This window comes from Capra hircus, chromosome 14 (assembly GCF_001704415.2).
Source record: "Capra hircus breed San Clemente chromosome 14, ASM170441v1, whole genome shotgun sequence".
In the NCBI taxonomy this organism is placed as follows: domain Eukaryota; kingdom Metazoa; phylum Chordata; class Mammalia; order Artiodactyla; family Bovidae; genus Capra; species Capra hircus.
The window spans coordinates 60,848,363-60,868,777 of NC_030821.1; the positions used below are offsets into that span (position 1 = coordinate 60,848,363).

General features: G+C 44.7%; 1 protein-coding gene across 2 annotated transcripts in view; it reads left to right on the forward strand.

The window, feature by feature from the left end:
* The window catches only part of ST18 (ST18, C2H2C-type zinc finger), a 90,784-nt gene that overhangs the window by 34,087 nt on the left and 36,282 nt on the right, over positions 1-20,415 (forward strand). For both annotated transcript variants that reach the window (XM_018058515.1, XM_018058516.1), the window contains exons 6-11: positions 5,652-6,446; positions 12,122-12,256; positions 13,376-13,466; positions 14,423-14,527; positions 17,296-17,483; positions 19,690-19,901. In XM_018058515.1, the coding sequence (XP_017914004.1) occupies positions 5,652-6,446; positions 12,122-12,256; positions 13,376-13,466; positions 14,423-14,527; positions 17,296-17,483; positions 19,690-19,901 (1,526 nt within the window). The remainder of the gene's footprint in view (positions 1-5,651; positions 6,447-12,121; positions 12,257-13,375; positions 13,467-14,422; positions 14,528-17,295; positions 17,484-19,689; positions 19,902-20,415) is intronic.

The window sequence follows — 20,415 nt, forward strand, 5'->3', positions numbered from 1 at the left end:
GTTGTTGCTGAATGATCATTGTAGGTGCTTGATATTGAGCAGGAAAATATACTGTCAAATGTTCTCAGTTAAATATTCACTTATAAGCACTGATGGACATCTTTCAGCAGCTTCAGAAAGGTTCACTCTTTTTTATATTCAATATTAGAATCACCACTACTAATAATGGATATGCTAAACATACACTGTGGTGGCCATTACTTTTGATTCTCACTATATCCTGAGCACATAAATTGTATCAGTTAACCCACCCAACAGTAACATGACTGTGTAATTGTGACTACAGGTGTGCAGATGAGACCACTGAGGACAAACGGGTTAATGCTGAAGGTGATGGAGCTTGTAGCTGTTGGAAAGAAGATAATTAAGAGACAGTCGAAGGACAAGCAAGATTCTGATCTCTCAGCTAACCATGCTCCATAATCCAATCCTCATGCTCTGAGTACCTTTAGAAGGCAGATTGGGCAAAGTCCCCACCATGTCAAGTCATGAAGTCACATGTTCAGAAATGACCAGTCCCAGGTGCTCCCTTCCCTGGTTGAGAGAGGAAAACTTTAACTGGCCTTCAGCCTCCTAAGCAAGTCCCCCAGAGAGAAATAGAGCTGGGTTTTCATCCAAGCCCAGCCTAAGGGCTTTTATCTACCATGCAGGTGCCCCAAGGTATTCACCTGACCAGATGTGTACCTGACTGTGTCTTCAGTGGGCAGTTTAGGTGATGAGAGAGGATACAAGCTCATGAAAGCTAAGGTCATGAACTTGAGTCCCTTTAGCGGCAAAATTGTGCCTCATGTGCCTTCTGCCAGTTATCTTTCCAAGAGCTGCCCGTGGGCAATAAGAGTGATAGAAGAGGGACTTGCCTGGTGGTCCAGTGACAAAGATTCTGGGCTCCCAATGCAGGAGGCCTGGATGTGATCCCTGGTCAGGGAACTAGATCCCACATGCTGCAACTAAAGATCCTGTATGCTACGACAAAAACCCGTTGCCACAAAAGACACATTTTTAGAAAAAGAGCAATAGAAGAAAATTTAGACAAAAAAGGCAGATGCACCTTTTCCACTGGGCCAAACAGAAGGCGAGCTCAAAGAACCATCAGGAGGCAGGTCGAGCTCATGCATTCCCAGTGCAGATGAAGGAAAGAAGGGGGGGCGGTGAACCACTGTCTGGAGTCCTCCCCAGGCTGTGAGCACTAGCTCGTGAATCTGAGAAACTCCTCACACTCCTGGGAGCTCTGAGGGCTGGGGTGACATTTTGAACATATTATCTCTCAAGAAACAGCAAGTAAGGGATAAGCCACTCCCACTTAAAAACTTTGAAAGGCGAATTCATTTCTTAGGGCTTTTATTGTCAGCGAAACTGACGTAACTCAGGAGCCCTGGAAAACTAATTTACGTGTAAAAATCATTTAGCTAGAAACAGAACTAAAATCCGAAACTTAGTTATACTAAAGGAATCAAACTCAAAATGTGTTGGGGCTTTCAGAGGCTTTCTTTCTTTTAATATTTATTTTTAGTTTTGGCTGCATGGGGTCTTAGTTGCAGTGCGCACTTTCTCTAGTTGCAGCGCACAGGCTTGGTTGCCCCACAGCGTGTAGGATCTTAGTTCCCCAACGTGGACTTGAATCTGTGTCCCTGCTTTGGAAGGCAGATTCTTAACCACTGGACCACCAGAAGGATTTCTTTTGTTTAAGCCGTTTTGATGCAGAACAGCTGACATGCATAATCACTGCTCTGTACATTCAGGATTACCAGACCCCTCAGAGAAGAGACTTTGACGTAAAGGAAATCAACAAATGTGAGCTTTTACGTATCAGGCCCCCAAAAGAACAGTTTATTTATTTTTCGCTCTATGAGGAAGTGTTGCCCCTCTCCAAGCCCAGGAGTGTACCAGAGGAAATTTCCATCACGTGTTGTTGTGAGATGCACTATGTTAGTTTTTGCTTTGTTGTTGTGTTTGTTTTATGTATTTTTATTTATACATTAGGTTGTGTTGTTTTTCATCACCAGTTAGCTGACAGGTGTATTTTAATATTTTCCTATAATTCAGTCTTGAAAGTATCCAGATTTGGGCAAACAGTAGGCACCTGACTTCAGAGTTGACTCTTAGCCCCCTCATTGGCTGGCTATGTGAACTGGGCAAGCCCTTAGCTTTCTAGAACCCTGGTTTCCCTTTGGTAGAAGAGATTCAAAAGTAACTTTCTTGGAGTTATTGTGAAGATTAAATGAAATAAGTAACTGGACATCATACCAGGGACATACCAGTTTATTGTCAGGATATCTTATTATTGGCTCATTGGTCACTGGGATATCGGATCATCCTTTTTTAAAAAAGTTTTGACTGTGCTGAGTCTTGGTTGTGGCTCTAGGCTTTCTCTAGTTGCAGCACGAGGGGACTTCTCTGGTTGCAGAGCACAGGTTCTAGAACACGTGGGCTCCACAGTTGGCAGCACTGGGCTCAGTAGTTGCAGTGCACCAGCTTCAATGCTCCGAGGCATGTGGAGTCTTAGTTCCCCAACCAGGGATCGAACCCGTGTCCTCTACACTGAAAGGTGGATTCTCAACCACTGGGCTACCAGGGGAGCCCCTTATCATTGCTTTAAAGATGAGGACCCGGGACTCCAAGGACACTGGCCTGCCTGAGCTCACACAGGTCATGACCCCAGTCTCTGGACTTCAGAGCTGCAGGGGAGTCTCCCTCCACGCTGTGCACAGACCCTCCCGTCCCCCAGGCAGCTGGTGATCACAGCGTGTGTGATGTAGACAGTGGCGACCAGGGCTGAGTCCTCTTCAGATGCAAGACTGGGCCCTCCCATGGCCGGCGGGTCACTACTCACTCCGGATGAAGACAGGGCCCACCTTGTCCAGGTGGAGGCTCCTGTGTCTCCTCTGCCATCGCTCGTTCTGCTGCAGCGTCAGGAAAGGCACAGTGTCCATCCTTTACTGATGACCCGCAGGGTGTCAGCTGCTCTCCCATGAGGCTGAGGAGCCATCGCAGTTGACACAGACACGTGCCAGGCCCAGACTCAAATGGGGTCCCCAGCACAGGCCTCGTGGGTTATTTCAAGGGCAGAAGCACAAAAGAGATGACTGAGCCACCCCGGAAAATAAAATTGCATGCGCATAGAGAATATAGGCAGCCTGGGCACCCCGTCACAGACCTGTCAGGCTCGAAGGGAACTCAGTGTCTCTCTCTGACAATAGCAGCGACAGCAGCGGGTGGGCGCGGGGCAGGTTGGTTGGCAGGTTTGCTGAGCATGCCTGGAAACCCCCGGACACCGCACGCCGGCACCTCTCCCGGCAGGGCTCCTCTCTTTCTGAAGAATAATTAATAAATATTTTCTTTTAGCATATAACCAACAGTTGAACCAAACAATTATGGAAACTGGAAGTGACCCAAAACGCTCGCATTGGCAGCGTGTCGGTGACACGCATTGTCGGGCACACGTGCACGGCTGTCACCCCGCCTCTCCGACGATCTGCACTTAATAGGAATATTTTAAACTATGTAGCTAAGCAACAGAGGTAATTGTTGCTTTCCAGAGCTTTTGTTAGCACTCTCACACAGCCCAAATATGCATAATTAGGTATAATGTCTATAAATCATTATTGTACACATGTGGGTACTTAAGTGGAGTTGAGAGAATAGTTCAATGAATTGAGCATATTCACGGAAAACGCTTTTTATTTGTTTTCTGTAGTTCATAATACTCTAAAATTATCATAACCCTTTACACTTTCTCTTAATAGCCAGCCGTGATATTGAGAAAAACTTCATTTGCATTTTAGACTATGTTTAATATATTATTTAAACCTGGAGTTCCTCTGATATGAATTCAGGAGAGGATAGACCGTCCTCTCAAATATTATGGGCTGGGTTTTGCCAGCCTCTTTTCTAGGAAGTAAAATGTTAAATTTTTCAGTTTATGTTGAATAGATCCCAACAAAGGACTGCACCCTATAATCAGTGGTATTTAAAGGGGCTAGTGTTGTGACTCAATTCTTCTCTTCATCCAAAAATGCTTTTAGTTACTATGGCAATATTTACTTGATCCTGGCAGTCCAGTGTTGATTTAGGGAGATAATTACCAGAAAGGAAGATGATGGAGATGTATTTTTGAGTGTCCTTGTCAGAGACAATGTTTATAAAAAATTAAATGGGACCCAAAAAAAAGGCATATTGTCTTCTGCACAGACACCCTCTCCTGCAGCCCTTCCGTGGGACGCCTGTGCTTTCCTTCCTTCCCAAGATGTGCACTAACGCAGAATGCCCTGCACTTGGTGTCTTTAACAGTCTTTAAGGAGGCTTATTATTTTGTCTTCCCATCCCCCACTCTGCCTGTAGAGACACAGAAATGGTCCTGCTTTTTTTTTTTTTTTTTTGTCTTCATGAATGCCAGGGACCACTGCCGGGTTGTCTAGTGTATTTCATAGGCTGGCAAGTGCTGAGCTCCCTGGGCAACCCCTCCCCAGGTGCCAGGCTGGCGCTGGGGCACCCACGGACCTGAACCTCAGTTGGTGTGTTTGCACGGGGACAGTGTATATAAATAAACACACAGTCTGTCACCCCGACTAGGCCACTGCCAAGAGGGAAAGTGGGTGACGCTGATGGCTGCCCTGGATGTGAATACAACAAGGACAGACAGGTACTTGGGCGCCTGTCCTCAGTCTCAGGCCTTCTCGACCATCAGGACTGGGAACAACTAGCTGACATCCAGCATCCTCCAACTATCCCTACCTCCCTTTTCACATAAGTGTACATGGGTACCAGGCCAGAAACAGTGCTACTGGTCAAGGCATTATTCCATCTTACTCTTTTTCCATGTACTTGTGTTTCCCTTGGTGTGGAATTTTCATGTTACAGGTATGAAAGTGATCAGGGCTTCTTTTAGTTATCATCTCTGTGTAGACGTGTTGTGTATTTTAGCTAACATTCCATAAAATCTGAAAGTTTGTTTGGGATACTACAGAAGTAGAGAAAATCAGCTGAATAAGCTTTGAAAATATATTGCCAGCTAGCAGAGAAAACCAATGAATACTTCCTTTAAAATGTATAATAGGACATATATTTGATTTTCTTCCAGTTGGCTGAGACTTGCAAATATAAGAGGTACAGTAATGTGAATTTCACATTCAGAACTCTGATGGTTGAGCATTTATTTCAGTAACTAAACACACTTAGCTCTGACATGTTGAAAATTCAAATAGCTCATTTCTTTAAAGGTAATTCTTAAGAACATTAAGGTCTGAATTTTATTTTGTTTTGTCGAGAGTGTATATTTTTCTACCCAATGTTTATAAAACTGATGGAGTCCACATATTCACATATTGCATCTATTATATATGTATGTGTGTGTGCTAAGTCACTTCAGTCGCGTCTGACTCTTTGCAACCCTATGGACTGTAGACTTCCAGGTTCCTCTGTCTATGGAATTCTCCAGGCAAGAATACTGGAGTGGGTTTCCATGCCCTCCTTCAGGGAATCTTCTTGACCCAGGGTTTGAACCCGTGTCTCCTGCACTGCAGGTGGATTCTTTACTGCTGAGCCACCAGGGAAGCCCATTGTATATGTATCTATTTATTTATTGATCATTGTAATTTTCTTAAAATATTTTTATTCTTGATTTTCAAATAATGGCTTTCTTTTTCTCCTTGAAGAAATCATGATAAAATCCATGGATGAGAAGTTTCATTCAACCGCACAAGAAAACTCAGATGGGAAGGAAGACAGATATGGCTGTTATCAGGAACTCGTGGTCAAATCTCTAATGCACTTGGGGACACTGGAAAAAAGTGCATCTGTTCAGACCATAAGTGAAAACTTAAACGACAGTGGCATCCAGTCTCTAAAAGCAGAGGGGGACGAAGTGGACGAGTGCTTTTTGGTTCCTTCCGACGATGGAAAAGATAAGACTGACAACTCCCAGCTGCGGTTCTCGCCCTCCTCCGACAGCGACAGTAACTCTGAAAGTGTGGAGAATGGTTGGGACAGTGGCTCCAACTTCTCAGAAGAAGCCAAACCTCCGAGGGTCCCAAAGTATGTTTTAGTGGATGATAGGAAAGACCTACTGGAAGTTCCCGAAATAAAAACTGAAGGCAACAAGTTTATCTCCTGCAAAAATGTGTGTGATTCAGAGACAGAAAGGAAAGACCCTCAGAACACTCCATTGGACCCATCAGATGGCCCAGCCCAGCCCTCCTTCCCAGGAAGTGAGGACCGCGGTCACGGGCGTGGGTGTCCGGCTGCGGGGACGGAGGAGGCCGCTGCCCTGGAGAAAGCCAAGGGGAACCTGAGTCTGCTGGAGCAGGCGATTGCCCTGCAGGCTGAGCGAGGCTGCGTCTTCCACAACACCTACAAAGAGCTGGACCGCTTTCTGCTGGAGCATCTCTCGGGGGAGAGGAGGCAAACTAAAGTCATCGACATGGGTGGAAGACAAGTCTTTCCCAATAAACGTAAGACCCAGTTTTGCTTTTATTTCACTTAAAATTGCTTTAGAGTTGGGAGTGGCGAACAAGTGAGATTTAATTGCTTCTGCCAGATAGCTTTTTGACAATTTAACACAGTTTAAAAATATAATTTATACTATAAAATTACCAAAATTTTCTCCTATTCTCTAGCTTGTTCTCAGATCAAGCTTTGTTGGTTTTACTAGGTTTTCACACACAAGAAAAATCATTGACTGTATTTCTCTTAATGTGACTTTTTAAAAATATATGGTACTTTTTTAAAAAAGTGGTATGTTGGATACATTAGAAGTACATTAGTATTTACTGAATTTTAACTGTTCTTTCCCGCCCTCTTTCTGGGGTCATCTCACTGGCTTGGAGTTTTGTCAACATCAGGCTACTTGCAAGCCAGGCAAGATGTTCTCATCATTCTTGGGACGAGACTGGGAGCTAATTCCTTTGTAAGCCTATGCTTTAAACAAGCTCTCTGACTCTGGGTCTGGAAGCATCTGGACCAAACTTGAATGAGAAAGTCAGTGTGCTTGGAGGAGACCTTAAATCGATCCTCAGACTTTGGGAAATCGCACCTCCCATGAAGATGTACCCCACCACCACCACCGAGTCTTGCACTGTGTGGGCCTGGTGATGAGTCCTGCAGTTAAATGGGGTTTCCCAAGGGGTGGTCCTTAAGGGCAACCTACTGCAGTGCACTGGATCCCCCTCCAGGGGATCTTCCCTCCGTAGGGATCAAGCCTGTGTCTTCTGCATCTCCTGCATTGCAGGTGGATTCTTCATCACTTTACCACCTGGGAAGCCCTAAGTTACACATATACAAATGTCTGTTCTTTTCCAGATTCTTTTCCCATGTAGGTCATTATAGAATATTCAGTATCATTCCCTGTGCTCTACAGTAGGTCCTTGTTAGTTACCTGTTTTACATGTAGTAGTGTGTATATGTCATTCCGCAACTCCTGATTTATCTCTCCCACCCCACTCTTCCCCACTGGTAACCTTAAGTTCATTTTCTATGTCTGTGAGTCTGTGTCATGGATAGGTACCATTTTTTTATATTCCACGTATAAGCAACATCATATGATGTTTGTCTTTCTCTGTCTGACTTAACTTCACTTAGTATGATCATCTCTGGGTCCATCCACGTTGCTGAAAATGGTATTATTTTATCCTTTTTTATGGCTGAGTAATATTCCACTGCATGTACATACCACATCTTCTTTATCCATTCTCTGTCAGTGGACATTTAGGCTCATCCATATCTTGGCAATGGAATGAAAAGTGCAGCAATGAACATTAGGGTGTGTATGTCCTTTTGAACCAAACCACATTTTCCTCCAGATATGTGCCCAGGGGTGGGGTGGCTGGATCATATGGTAACTCCGGCTTTAGTTTTCTGAGGAACCTCCATACTGTGCTCTATAGTGGTTGTACCAGTTTACATTCCCACCAGTGGTGCAGAAGGGTTCCTTTTCCCCACACCCTCTCTAGCATTTTTTTGTTCATAGACATTTTAATGATGGTCATTCTGACTGGTGTGGAGTGGTACCTCACTGTAGTTTTGATTTACATGTCTCTAATAATTAGCAATGTTGAGCATCTTTTCATGTGCATAACTTGCTTTTTTTAAAGCAAGTTCCTGAGGCGATTCTTGGACACCGTAAAATCTGAGAATCACAGAGTTAAGGGAGGAATATCCTAGAGAAGGCCAAGTTTGGGGACTTGCAGGATTGATGAGAATAATGTGCTGTCAGGCGAGATGTTTTGATCACTGAAATTTACCGAGAAATAAGGAGGGTATTTAAATCCATTTTAGTACTCACCTGCAATCTTGTCTAATACTGTGTTGCAACTCATCTCTGAGGAAAAAAGAGTAAAACAATGTCATTTGGTGAGGGATAAGACAAGTAGTTCTTTGGGTACATTCTGTAAGGGCTGAACATTAAGCACCAGCATGTAGTCTGGGGCAGGATGCTGTATAAGCAGCCCTGAGCACTCCATTTACACTCAGCTTGGAAACTTACCCATGTGTGTGTTTGTGTGTGTGTGTGTGTGCATGTGTATGTGTTTTAATGAACAACAAAATCAGAAAAAAAAGATGAAATTTACCTCCTATTTCCAAACCCCATCATTTCCAAAGCACTCTATTTCCTCCCTTCTAAGACACACAGTTTTCCCATTTTAGCATCTCTGTAAAATTAGAAGGGTGTGCCATTAGTCAGTTTTCAATTGTTTTTCCTTTCTCACTGGCACACAGAATAATGTTTCCTCTTGCAACTGATGGCATCTTCAGCCACTGATATCTCGACTTCGGAGACACTTTGTTTCACAGTTTAAAACACATGATAATTCTTTGGTCTCTTTTATAGAACTTTCAAAATGTTTTTTGTTTACAAACATTAGCAAGGCAATAGAATGTGAGTTAGGGAATACAGGTCATGGTGGAGGCTTAGAGAATCGCTGATGGAACTAGATGAGTCCACGGTGTAGCCTCTGTGTGTGTGTGTGTGTGTGTGTGTGTGTGTGTGTGTGTGGAGGGGGTGAGGTCATGCCTTGGGGTGTCAAGTCCATGCAGGGAACTTCATTCCAGACAGGAAGAAACAGGCAGAACAGTGAAGCCAACTGCAGGGACTTCAGGCTTCTCCCAGAGGATGTCCAAGTTCATACTCTTCCTCTCATCCCTGGTGTGGGATCATAAGAGGAGCTATTTTTTTTTTCTCTTGAGAGTATATTCCATGCACCTAAGTAAACATCAGGTTTCCCAGGCATCTCAGTGGTAAAGAATCCACCTGCCAAAACAAGAGATGCAGATTCCATCCCTAAGTCAGGAATATCCCCTGGAGGAGGGAATGGCTACCCACTCCAGTATTCTTGCCTGAGAAATCTCATGGACAGAGGAGCCTGGTGGGCTACAGTCCATAGGGTCTCAAAGAGTTGGACACAAACTGAGTGATGAAACAACGGCAAGTTAGCACTAAAGTCCCGAGGTGCATGGGACTTTGCTCTCTGAGAATATTAGGATTTTAAAGTATTGTTTCACCCAAGTCTTAAGTTACCGGGTTTGGCTGTCCTGTTGCCACCAGCCACAGGGAGATTTTGGGTCGCAGGGTAAGTAGAGTCACCGTATAATTTATTCTACAGCCTGTGACATTTTCAGGGTGAAGGGGAGCCATGAGAACAAGCCCACGAGTCCATCAGGATGTCAGGTCACCAGAGTGCAAGGTCATTTTCATTAAGCAGCATCCAGGAAAGAAAATGAAGAAAGAAAAGCCAGGCCAGAGAGCCCTCTCACCCCCAGAGCTGCTGCTGCGCTTGGTTCAGGCACGGGGCTGGTCCTAGAGAGCACTGTGGGCATTTTGTTCCCACAAGGAGAGGTTGGCAGACACGGCCCCCACCTGGACAGGGGCCAGCCTCCCTTATCTCCCACACCCCCTCTGGCTTCCCCCAGGCAGATAGCGTGGCCAGACCTCTCACCGTGGTTTGGAAATGCGGCCTCACCTGGCCAAGATCCGAGGGAGGGAGGCCATCAGAATTCAGGTCGTTTCTTCTTTCCAATGCGCTCTCGTGGGGTGTCAGCACCCCCATCCTAATTTCATGTTAATCAGACATAGAGGGTTTTGACTAGCTTTCTGCAGACATTCTGTACCCAGACGAACTTGAAATTTGGCAGCATTTTCAGACTCAGTGAAAAATAGCCCCACAAAATCATACAATATGTCAGAATTCTTCATACGTCCCTTTGTCTCTCACAGAAAACAATATAGTCTCCACATCCTGGCATTAAATGCTGTCTCTGGAAACACGCACACTGGCTATTCCAGTATCCCTTTCCACCAACCACGTCCTTTCCCTGCTGATCCCTGGCCCCCTGACCCCAGGCAGCACTTCTAACTCCAAGGGTCCTTGGCTCCTCCCGCTTTGTTAAAACCAGCACCCCCGCCACGCCCCCAATAATTGCATTACACGCGACCTGCTGTGCCCATCTGCCCAGCACCGTTTACCCTCTGAAAACTGGGGTGACATGGCCACACTGAGGCACGTCTGCTTCCATGATATTCATCGGGCAGCGCTGCCTGGCGCTCCGTGCCACTTCTGGAGCTGGAGCACATGGCCCTTGGAGTCCTCGCAGCTGAGACCGTGCCCGTACCCCTCGCCCGTGGCTTCCGAGCGGCAGGACCTCGTGGACTGTTGACTTTCACTCTCAGCACTATGTGTTCCTGATTCCTGATGATGGAGTTCTGATGAGCCACAGTCTCTGCACCATGCTGGTCCTTTCTCTGAGGCCCTGTCTGCCCGTTCTGGTCCTGGTTCTCTAGAAGCCCTGATGTGAGGGATGTGAGGGGCAGACCTGTCCCAAGCTGGCATTGTCACTTCACTCACTAGTTAAGAGTGCAGTTTCACCTCTGAGAATGCATTTTGCTTTTAAGCTTATCTACCCTCTCAGTCATGAATATAAACATATTCATATTTAGTCCTCATTTATTTTATGTATTGATGTAATCCTTGATCTGACCCTCAGGCTTCCCCGGTGGTTAAGGGGTAAAGAATCCGCCTCTAATGAAGAAGATGCAGGAGACACAGTTCCAATCCCTGGGTCAGGACGATCCTGGAGAAGGAAATGGCAACCCACTCCAGTATTGTTGCCTGGAGAATTCCATGGACAGAGGAGCCTGCTGGGCTACAGTTTATGGGATCGCAGAGTCGGACATGACGGTGCACACGTGCACACACAGGCACACATGTGCACACACAGGCGCACATACTCACACTTATTATCTAAGCCCCAGCCTCATGTGTGCTGGGAAATGAGGACCCTGAGCTGTCTTCCGCCCACGCCCTCTAGGCCGCCTGACTGTGTGGGTTACTAAGTGTCCCTTTCCTCTACCAGCTGCGCATGTGGTCTACCTGCATCCCCCACCGTGTTCTGACAGCGCCCTGTAAACCACTCCAGGCTGCCCCACTCTCCTGCTCCCACATTTTGCAGGTCTCCCCTAAGAATGTATGCTTGCCAGGCCTCTGTCTTCAGTTTCTGCACCAGGAGTGAAACCATGGTCCCTTCTCCTCCGTGGCTGCTGCAAGTTGATCCAGGGCTGTGGACCAGGGGGGTCTGGGCTTCCTGGGCCCCTGCGGCCCTGTCCACCAGCCGGGACTGGCGAGAGGTGACCTCTTGTCAGGTCAGCCTCCCAACGTGGCTGGAACCCAGAGCCCTGGGGCCACTGCACCTGCCACCAGGACCCGCTGGGCTGGCCAGGCAGTCCCTCCTCAAATAGGACAGCTTCTTCATCGCGTGATGGTTGAGCCTGGCTTTTCCAGATTCCCTCAATAAGAGACAGTGTGGGTTTAAATAAATTCCTTTTCTTTTGCTTTTCTGGAGCCTACTCATCCTCTGGTGTAGGGCTGACTTTTCACAACTGCGATCCGACAAGGCAGCTTGAGACCGTCTCTGTGTTTCGACACACCCTCGCCCTGTCTCAGCCTCTGCTTAAGATACCAAGAAAATCAGAGAGAAAGCACTTTTTCTGCTCCCGCGGGTCTTAGTGGAGGGTCTTATTCAGGGCGATTTTATTATGTGGAGGCTGAGCAGCGTGAGAAGACCGCCCCCGCAAGAGCCGCTCTCTGAAGGGAGGGTGAGGACTGACCAGCTGTCTTTCCATTTAATTCCTCCGTAGACTCACCGAGGCCTGAGAAGAGGGAGACCAAGTGCCCCATCCCCGGGTGTGACGGCACAGGGCACGTGACGGGACTATACCCCCACCACCGCAGCCTTTCGGGGTGCCCCCACAAAGTGCGGGTCCCGCTGGAGAGTGAGTGCCGCCCAGCCCTGGAAGAAGTCCGTGGGGTCGCCCACTTTCTCCTCCAGTTTGGGATTAGACATGGAAACACCAAGTTTTCTGTGTCAAGACAATTTCTGTCTAGCCGGGTGTTTTAAAATACAGCGTATTCATAAAAACATTGGGGTGCAGTGAGGCCAGTAGATCAAGAGATGACTGGTGGTGTAAACATAACTTGCTTCTCACAGTTCCCAAGAGGAGGGGGCTCCTCAGGCCAGGCGGAGCCCCCAGGGAAGCACCAGGGCCAGAAGGGAAGGTGGGGAGTTGAGAGCAGGGACGAATCGTTGGCAAGAACCTTTGCTGAAGTAAGCCGGTCTCAGATCGACCAGTTGGAATTTTTCCTGGGAGCTCTAGAGCTTGGGGGCTGTCTGTGGTTGTCTGGGACCTGGCCCTGGGGGTTAGAACAGGTGGAGAGTGTCCTGGAGTGAGAATCAGATGGGAGAGTATGTCAGACGTGGACTCCAACTGTCTGGTTTGCATTTGAAAAGTGTTTACAACCTCTGGGAATTAGGGAGCCGCAGGTGGGGTCATCTCCCCAGAGTCAGCAAGACCCCAGTGTCAAGGCATCAGAATATACAGGAGATAAAAGGCCTGAGTGATATTTGCGTGCGCTGTGGTCCTTTCTCACCTGAGATTCCAGAGCATCAGGTGTGTCTCCCTCCTCCTTGACAGCAGAGACACTTGGCATCTGAAGCGTTGCCCAGAACATTTTTGCAGAGTGAGGGCTTTGTTGGTCCCTCCACCCATGTCCCACCATGAGCCCCGAAACTGGAGGGAGAGGGGAGGGAAGAGCTGCTCCTAAACTTTGAAATACCTGCAGGCTCCGTCCTCTATTTTGGAGACTCTTATTGAAACACCTCTTAGGCCATACAACCTGCCCTGATGGACATGTCTCAGTGCCAGCCGCCCCAAAGACATTTAATACTGGATGTTCGCATGGGCTTCTGGTCTTCAACCTGAAGTTGTATGGGAAGGGAGCAAGCTGAATTGTAACTAAATTCATTTGGATGCGAAGCTGAGATATCAGTTTCTTGGCATGTGATGTACTGGTAGTAAATTGCTCTTTTCTTTTCTGTGCTATTTTGTGCTTAGTTCTTGCCATGCATGAAAATGTGCTCAAGTGCCCCACCCCGGGATGCACGGGACGAGGGCATGTGAACAGCAACCGCAACACGCACAGGAGGTAATACAAATGAGACTCCAGGGACTTAACCTCTGTTATCACTATTGCTGGATCACTGTCAACTGTGTTAGCACTTGACATAGATAAGAAATATTCTCAATGTGTGGAGAGTAATAAATAAAATACCTCATTATTTCCCTAGAAATTTTCATAGAACAGCCAACAAAAAATGTCATATTTGAACACCAGGGGTAGATACTCATATAGGGACACACACAGAGTGTGACCTCTGCTCTGAACCTCCCCAGAGCTGTTTGATATTGGAAAGAGTGGCTTAGGGGTTCTCTTGAACCCCATCCAATGTGCATTAAAGCAGTCACCATAAAACTTCAGATTCCTGAAGGTAAACATCATTTCATTTCATTGAGAGCTATTCCACAGAGATTGCAACTAACTTTAAACACATATGTGCATTTATGTATTGCATACATGTAAATATTTTGGTAAAATGCTTATTGTTTTTATATAATATGTATAGATTATGTAATCATGAGATACTATTTGATGCATATGCATATTGCCAGAAAACTTATATTCTGTACTCTCCATTTAAACTAAGATGTAAAATTAAGTTCCTAACATTTTGCCTATAGACCCTAAGCTATTATATCATGGAATTATCTATAGCTGGACAATTGCCATTGGATGAGTGCATTCTGTTAATACTTAAAATATCACCAAGTTTCCAAATAATTCAGTTATATCTCCTTTACATAATATTTTGATTTTTAAATGAGTTTGTTTTCTATTACCTCTGAGATGAGATTTTGGGACAAATGTTGACACAGTAGTTTTGCAAAGCCCTCTGGGATCTTTTAGGATGATAATGATGCTAAGAGAACTATTAATATTATTACGACAACATTTGGTGCATGCCAAGGATGAGTGAGGTAGGTGCCCAAGCAAATTACATTCTCTTTTTAACTCAGATCTACCCACTTTTTTTTTTTTAACAGTCTTTCTGGTTGTCCAATTGCTGCAGCTGAAAAATTGGCTATGTCCCAGGACAAAAGTCAGCTTGATTCTCCCAAAACCGGACAGTGTCCTGAGCAGGGTCACAGGTATGACAGTCCCCTATGCTCCCTATGTTCAGAGATCCTACACTGAGGGTCCTTCGCCCCCCATGTGTCACTACCATGGGCCACCTTCATTTCAGTGTGCAGCAGCCACTGTCCACTTGAGAGGCCGGCCCAGTTCATCATCATGTCACTGAAATGAACTGCTAGACCCTCCAGAAGTTCAGCTTAAAATTAATCTGCATGCAGTGTTATGTAATGAGGATGAATCAAATAACATGGGCTTCCCTGATAGCTCAGTTAGTAAAGAATCTGCCTGCAATGCAGGAGACCCCAGTTCGATTCCTGGGTTGGGAAGATCTGCTGGAAAAGGGATAGGCTACCCACTCCAGTATTCTTGGGCTTCCCTTGTGGCTTAGCTGGAAAAGAATCCACCTGCAATTCGGAAGACCTGGGTTTGATCCCTGGGTTGGGAAGATCCTCTGGAGAGGGGAAAGGCTACCCACTCCAGAAATGTGGCCTGGAGAATGTCATGGACTGTATATCCATGGGGTCACAAAGAGTCAGACATGACTGAGCGACTTTCACTTTCACTTCATATAATAGTATGTATTAATCAAAGTTCTGTTTCACTCAATGTAAGCCTTCCCACGAGTCAGGCACGCACCACCTTATGGTTGATGTAACCTTTCCATCTCATAAATCTCATTACTCAAAATATGTGATGCTATATATTCATCCTTCTCTTTCAGATATGCATATAATTTCTTTAAAACAGAAATTCATTCCAAACTGGTAACTTGTAATAAAATATCTCTTGTTGGTCCTGGGTCCTCTACATTCTCAAGCACTTTGGAGGGCTTTACATACATTTAAATAATGACAGAGGACCACACAGTGTGAAATGATGCACTTATTAACACAAAAATCACACATGCAGGAAAGAAAACAATTTCAGGATTACAAGAGATAACCAGATCTTCATTGTTGTTACTGAGACATTGAGCTGAGAAAAACAGTTATTAGGAACATTTTTAAGATATGGTATCCCTTAATATTTGCTTCTGTAGATTTAATTAAAAGGGTCAATTGGCATGACTTTGCCAAGAATCAAAATTACATGAGTGAAAAAGATAAGTCAAGCAAAGATCATGATAATTCCTGAGCAGCTATCCGTTTAAAATCTTATAACAAGAGTTTTTGTCAGTATTACTGTATTTTCCAGGTCCTCCCTTAGTAAGTTTTTTTGGGCTGTGCTGAGTCTTCGTTCCCTCCAGGGCTTTCTCTAGTTGGCAGGCAGGAGCTGCTCTCCAGTTTCAGTGGCTTCTTACTGCAGGGGCTTCTCTGGTGGATCAGATGGTAATGGATCCACCTACAATACAGGAGACCCATGTTCCATCCCTCGGTTGGGAAGATCCCCTGGAGAAGGGAATGGTGAACCATTCCAGTATTCTTGCCTGGGGAATCCTATGGACAGAGGAGCCTGACGGGCTACAGTCCTTGGGGTCACACAGAGTCGGACATGACTGAATGACTAACATTTTAACTTTCTTTCCCTCTTGTTGCAGAGCGTGGACTCTAGGCCTGAGGGCTTTAGTAGTTGTGGTAAAAGGGCTTAGTTGCTCTGTGGCATGTGGGATCTTGCCTAACCAGGGGTCAAACCTGTTTTCACTGTACTGGGAGTTGGATTCTTAACCCCTCAACCACCAGGGAAGTTTCCTAAGGAGGTTATTTATCAAACACAGAAATAGCATTGTTTCATTTTGCCCATTTCTTAAAAGAGATGTATTATTTTAGGCTAGAACACTGCTGCAATATTAGGGCTATAAATCTAGTTATTTATGCCATAACAAGATCAACTAATCACTTAAATATTTTGATGTAGCACTCACAAGCTTTTTACCTAATCCAAGACATATCACAGAAACTTAGACATTCTGATGAGCAAAGTATGTATTGGTGGGAAAAATAAGAAAAATAATAAATTTTGATACTACTAAATTGTGAAAGGTATATTTGTGTTCTTTAGCCTTAGACCACAGCCCCACAATATTTGTGTTTTCCTTGGTTGACATTAGTGCTACACAGACATGATGCCCTGGTTTAATCGAGACAGTAATTCTAAAGGAATATTTAAGTCATATTTAGCTTGGATTAAGATAACTCTATTGAAAAATGTGATAGCTATTGTAGTAATTTCAATTCATATTGAAACAGTGGCAATTTAATAGATAAAATATTGAAATACTACCTAACACAGCAAAAGCCTTTATTCTGAACTTGGGGGAAAAAAGGCTCAGAAGTTCATGGCTCAGAAATCTGGTCTCTGGTGCTGACACTGACCCTGTTGGACGTCAGGGTCCTGCTGGCTCTGCCGAACAGAATATGATGGCATTTCCTCACTAGCGACGGTCGTGACTTCCACGGCTGCTCTGATGAACAGTGGGATGCGTGCACCTTATCAGTCCCCTGGTGGTAGTAACATGACCCTTTTCTCTAAGTAGCTCAGAGTGCAAATAGACATCACATACTTGCTCCTTAAGCATCTTTGTTAATGAGTGGAGGATGATGTTCTCTCTGTTACTGATGAGAGACTCAGACCAACCATGTACAACTGCCCCCCTAAACCCCCTGACTCGGCCACCCAGGGCCCAAAGCACCTCCTTGTCCCTCCTCCCTGTCTGGCTTTTCCCCAGTGCATGTCTCTGTAGCACCCACAGGTGTGACATATCCACCCTGCTTATATTCTGACTCTGGGACGCTCACTGAGAGTGTCCTCCTATTTCTCTCGAGCTCTGTGCCTCTCTCTTCAGGACGAGCTTGGTGAAGCAGATCGAATTCAACTTCCGATCACAAGCCATCAACTCTCCCAGAGCCACGGTGTCTAAAGAGCAACAGAAGTTTGGAAAAGTACCCTTCGATTACGCCAGTTTTGATGCCCAGGTTTTTGGTAAATGCCCCCTTGTACAAACAGGTCGGAAAACACCACCATTTCCTGAATGTAAGCTTGAATTCCAATACTTATCCCCCAAAATGTATCTTGTGTATGTGTGTGTTATGGGAGGGGATGCATTTAAATAGGTAATATATTATTTATTGGTAATATTTAGCAATATTTAATAGGTAATATACTGTTTCTGGGAGGAGAGAAAATATATAGTGAAATAAGAATAACAATTAAGTTAATCAGTACTATTGATATTACATGATGTTACACAGAATATGGTGAATAGTTTGTGTTTTAATTATTCTATAAATATGGTGCCATTGTTGAATCTAAATACAGTAATTCTGACAAAATATTTAATTCTCATTTATCCAGGATTGGGATTAGTACACTGGAAACTGCAATAGCTATTATAATACAGTAATTTAAATTCATATTAAAATTATGAAAATCTAATAGGTCAAATAGCGAAATACTACCTAAAGTATTACTTGCATTAGCAAAAGCTTTCAGGCTTAAGGTGAGAGAAAAAGTGAAAGGTCTAAGAGGAAACTCATAATTCAAAAGTCAAGATTTTACTAGGAAAAAAGAAGTGTGGCTATGGAGATGTTCACCCACAGATTTAAGAATTAATGCAGAAATGTGTCCGTTCTCTAGCAATGACACATTTGTGTGGATGGTCATAATGCAAAGGTACTTGTAACACATAAAACTGGATGTTTTTACTAACAGTTTTCTCCAGTTGTTTAGAGTCCTTGAATATTCTAATGAATAGGTGAGATTTTTCACCTGGGAATAAATCCAGGAATGATTTCTACAAAGGGAAATAATCTCCCAGTTGGAGTCCTCCATAGACCATGAATTTTTCACAGTGTTGCGCAGATCCCTGGACTCCCTTTGATCTAACACATAGTTACCTAGATGTGGTGCTCTTGGGGACACAGAATGTTTCTCCCTTCTGTGATATGAATCATCAAATTTTTCAAAGAATTTGAATGCGGTATAAAACCCAACAGCTGGCTAAACAGACTAGGGAGGAGTGTGTCCGTCAGCTAGAGTACAGTGTACTCTAAAAGACTGTTTTACCTGTTCTTACTAAAAATAAAGTATAACCAACATAGGTAACCACTGACAATCTATTAGATTCAAGGGGAAAATTATACACACAAATACACACACAGTGTTTTGTATCTATATGGAGATGGTTTTATTTTATATATATATAAAATATACACACATACATATATGTTTAATTCAGGTGAAACTAGTTAATAAGAGCCTTCAAAATATTCATACAATTTGGATGCTGGTTTAAAAAATAGAATTTTCAGTGGCATTTATATAACTACAAGAATAACATTTGGTAATGTTTTAAACTATATTTTATGAAAAATAATGATCAAACATTTAAAATAAACACTACATATAGTAAAACAGCCAAATGCCTTTATAGCCCACATTAAATTTCGGATGTGCCTCCCAGTCCCTGAATGATGTTTGCAAACACCCAGAGTAAAGAGAAACATGTTTAATTCTCTCAGGGACACCCTGGTACCCATAGCAGAAGCATAAGGGAGGACTCAGCCTTGATAACTCAGTGCTTTTCTGTTCACCTTGAGAACTTGGGCTCAGTCCCACCCCTACTCGCTGCCCTGCACCTGAACACAAAAATGAAGTTTAAAAAAAAAAAAAAAAAAGGCTTCATCATCTACTCAGGTGCACTAAGTTGGAGGAAGAGAAACTTCTGATTTAAGCACAAAACAAACCTGCATAACAAATAGCAAAGCATGCAATTCTGAATCTAAGTATAAATCGTTAGTGTGAGAACAAATATGAAACAGTCCATTTCCTCCACAGGGATCTCTGATTCTCGTACCTACACTGTTTGTGGATGTTGTGGCCTTATACCTCTCTAGTCCCTGATAAGTTTCACTAGCGTAGACTTGAATCTACCATTTTTACCACCTGTGCTGCCAGAGCACGCGCCCAGTAACCTAAGTTAGAGTTTTTCTCATAAAACGTGCAAATGCAAAAAATATTAAGTGAATAGGCCTCCTTTCTCAGCAGTCACCTTGTTTGATCTATGAACTCCAGTGAAAACCAATTTGAATAACATTCATTTAAGGTACCCAGAGAGAATGGATTGTGTTTCTGCATATTCTTCACGTATTTTCATGCAAGAAGTTCTGTCTTTGAAACAAGTCTATTTAATGAGTAAATCCATGTTTGCGCAATTGCTAATCAAATCTCTCTTCAACAGCGAAGCATTTTTCCAGTCCAGGGAAATTTCCCCCCCGGCTGCCGAGTGCAGGCGCCCACACACAGAGCCCAGGCCGTGCCAGCTCCTACAGCTCCGGCCAGCGCAGTGAAGACACCCACATCGCAGCAGCTGCGGCCATCCTGAACCTGTCCACCCGCTGCCGGGAAGCCGCCGACATCCTCGCCAACAGACAGCAGGGTCTGCACGCCAAGGTAGGCAGGCCAAGAGCCCGGAGGGGGGCCAGCGGCTCGCCATGAGGATGGGCTGCCTCCGCAATCCTGGCCATGCTCACCACCCCCGTGGCCTGGCCCCCTTTGTCTTGGGAAGGGGCAAGCCTGGTGGATTCAAGGAGCAGGGAGACCAGGGCCCATTTGCAGGTTGTGCAAGGAAGCTGGGTGGGGGGATGTGGAGACTGGCTGGGGAGCCCAGTGGATTCCAAACCTCTTTTTGTGTTGGGGTCCTGGCCACAGCAGCATGAACACAGACAGCACTATTCTGCCTGAACAGCGGAAACTGTTCGCTGTCTGAGAATCAAAGATGGTAGGATGTGTTTAATGAAACTGCCAGTTGTAAAACATGGCAAAATTCATGACATCTCATTACTGTGTGTAGAACCATCATAGAGCATAAAATGGTCTGAGATGCTGTAGTTTTCTCAAAGGACATCATAAAACCTGGGTCCATTAAGTCAACAAGAGAAGGATCAAGGGCTCTTGAGAGCTCAGG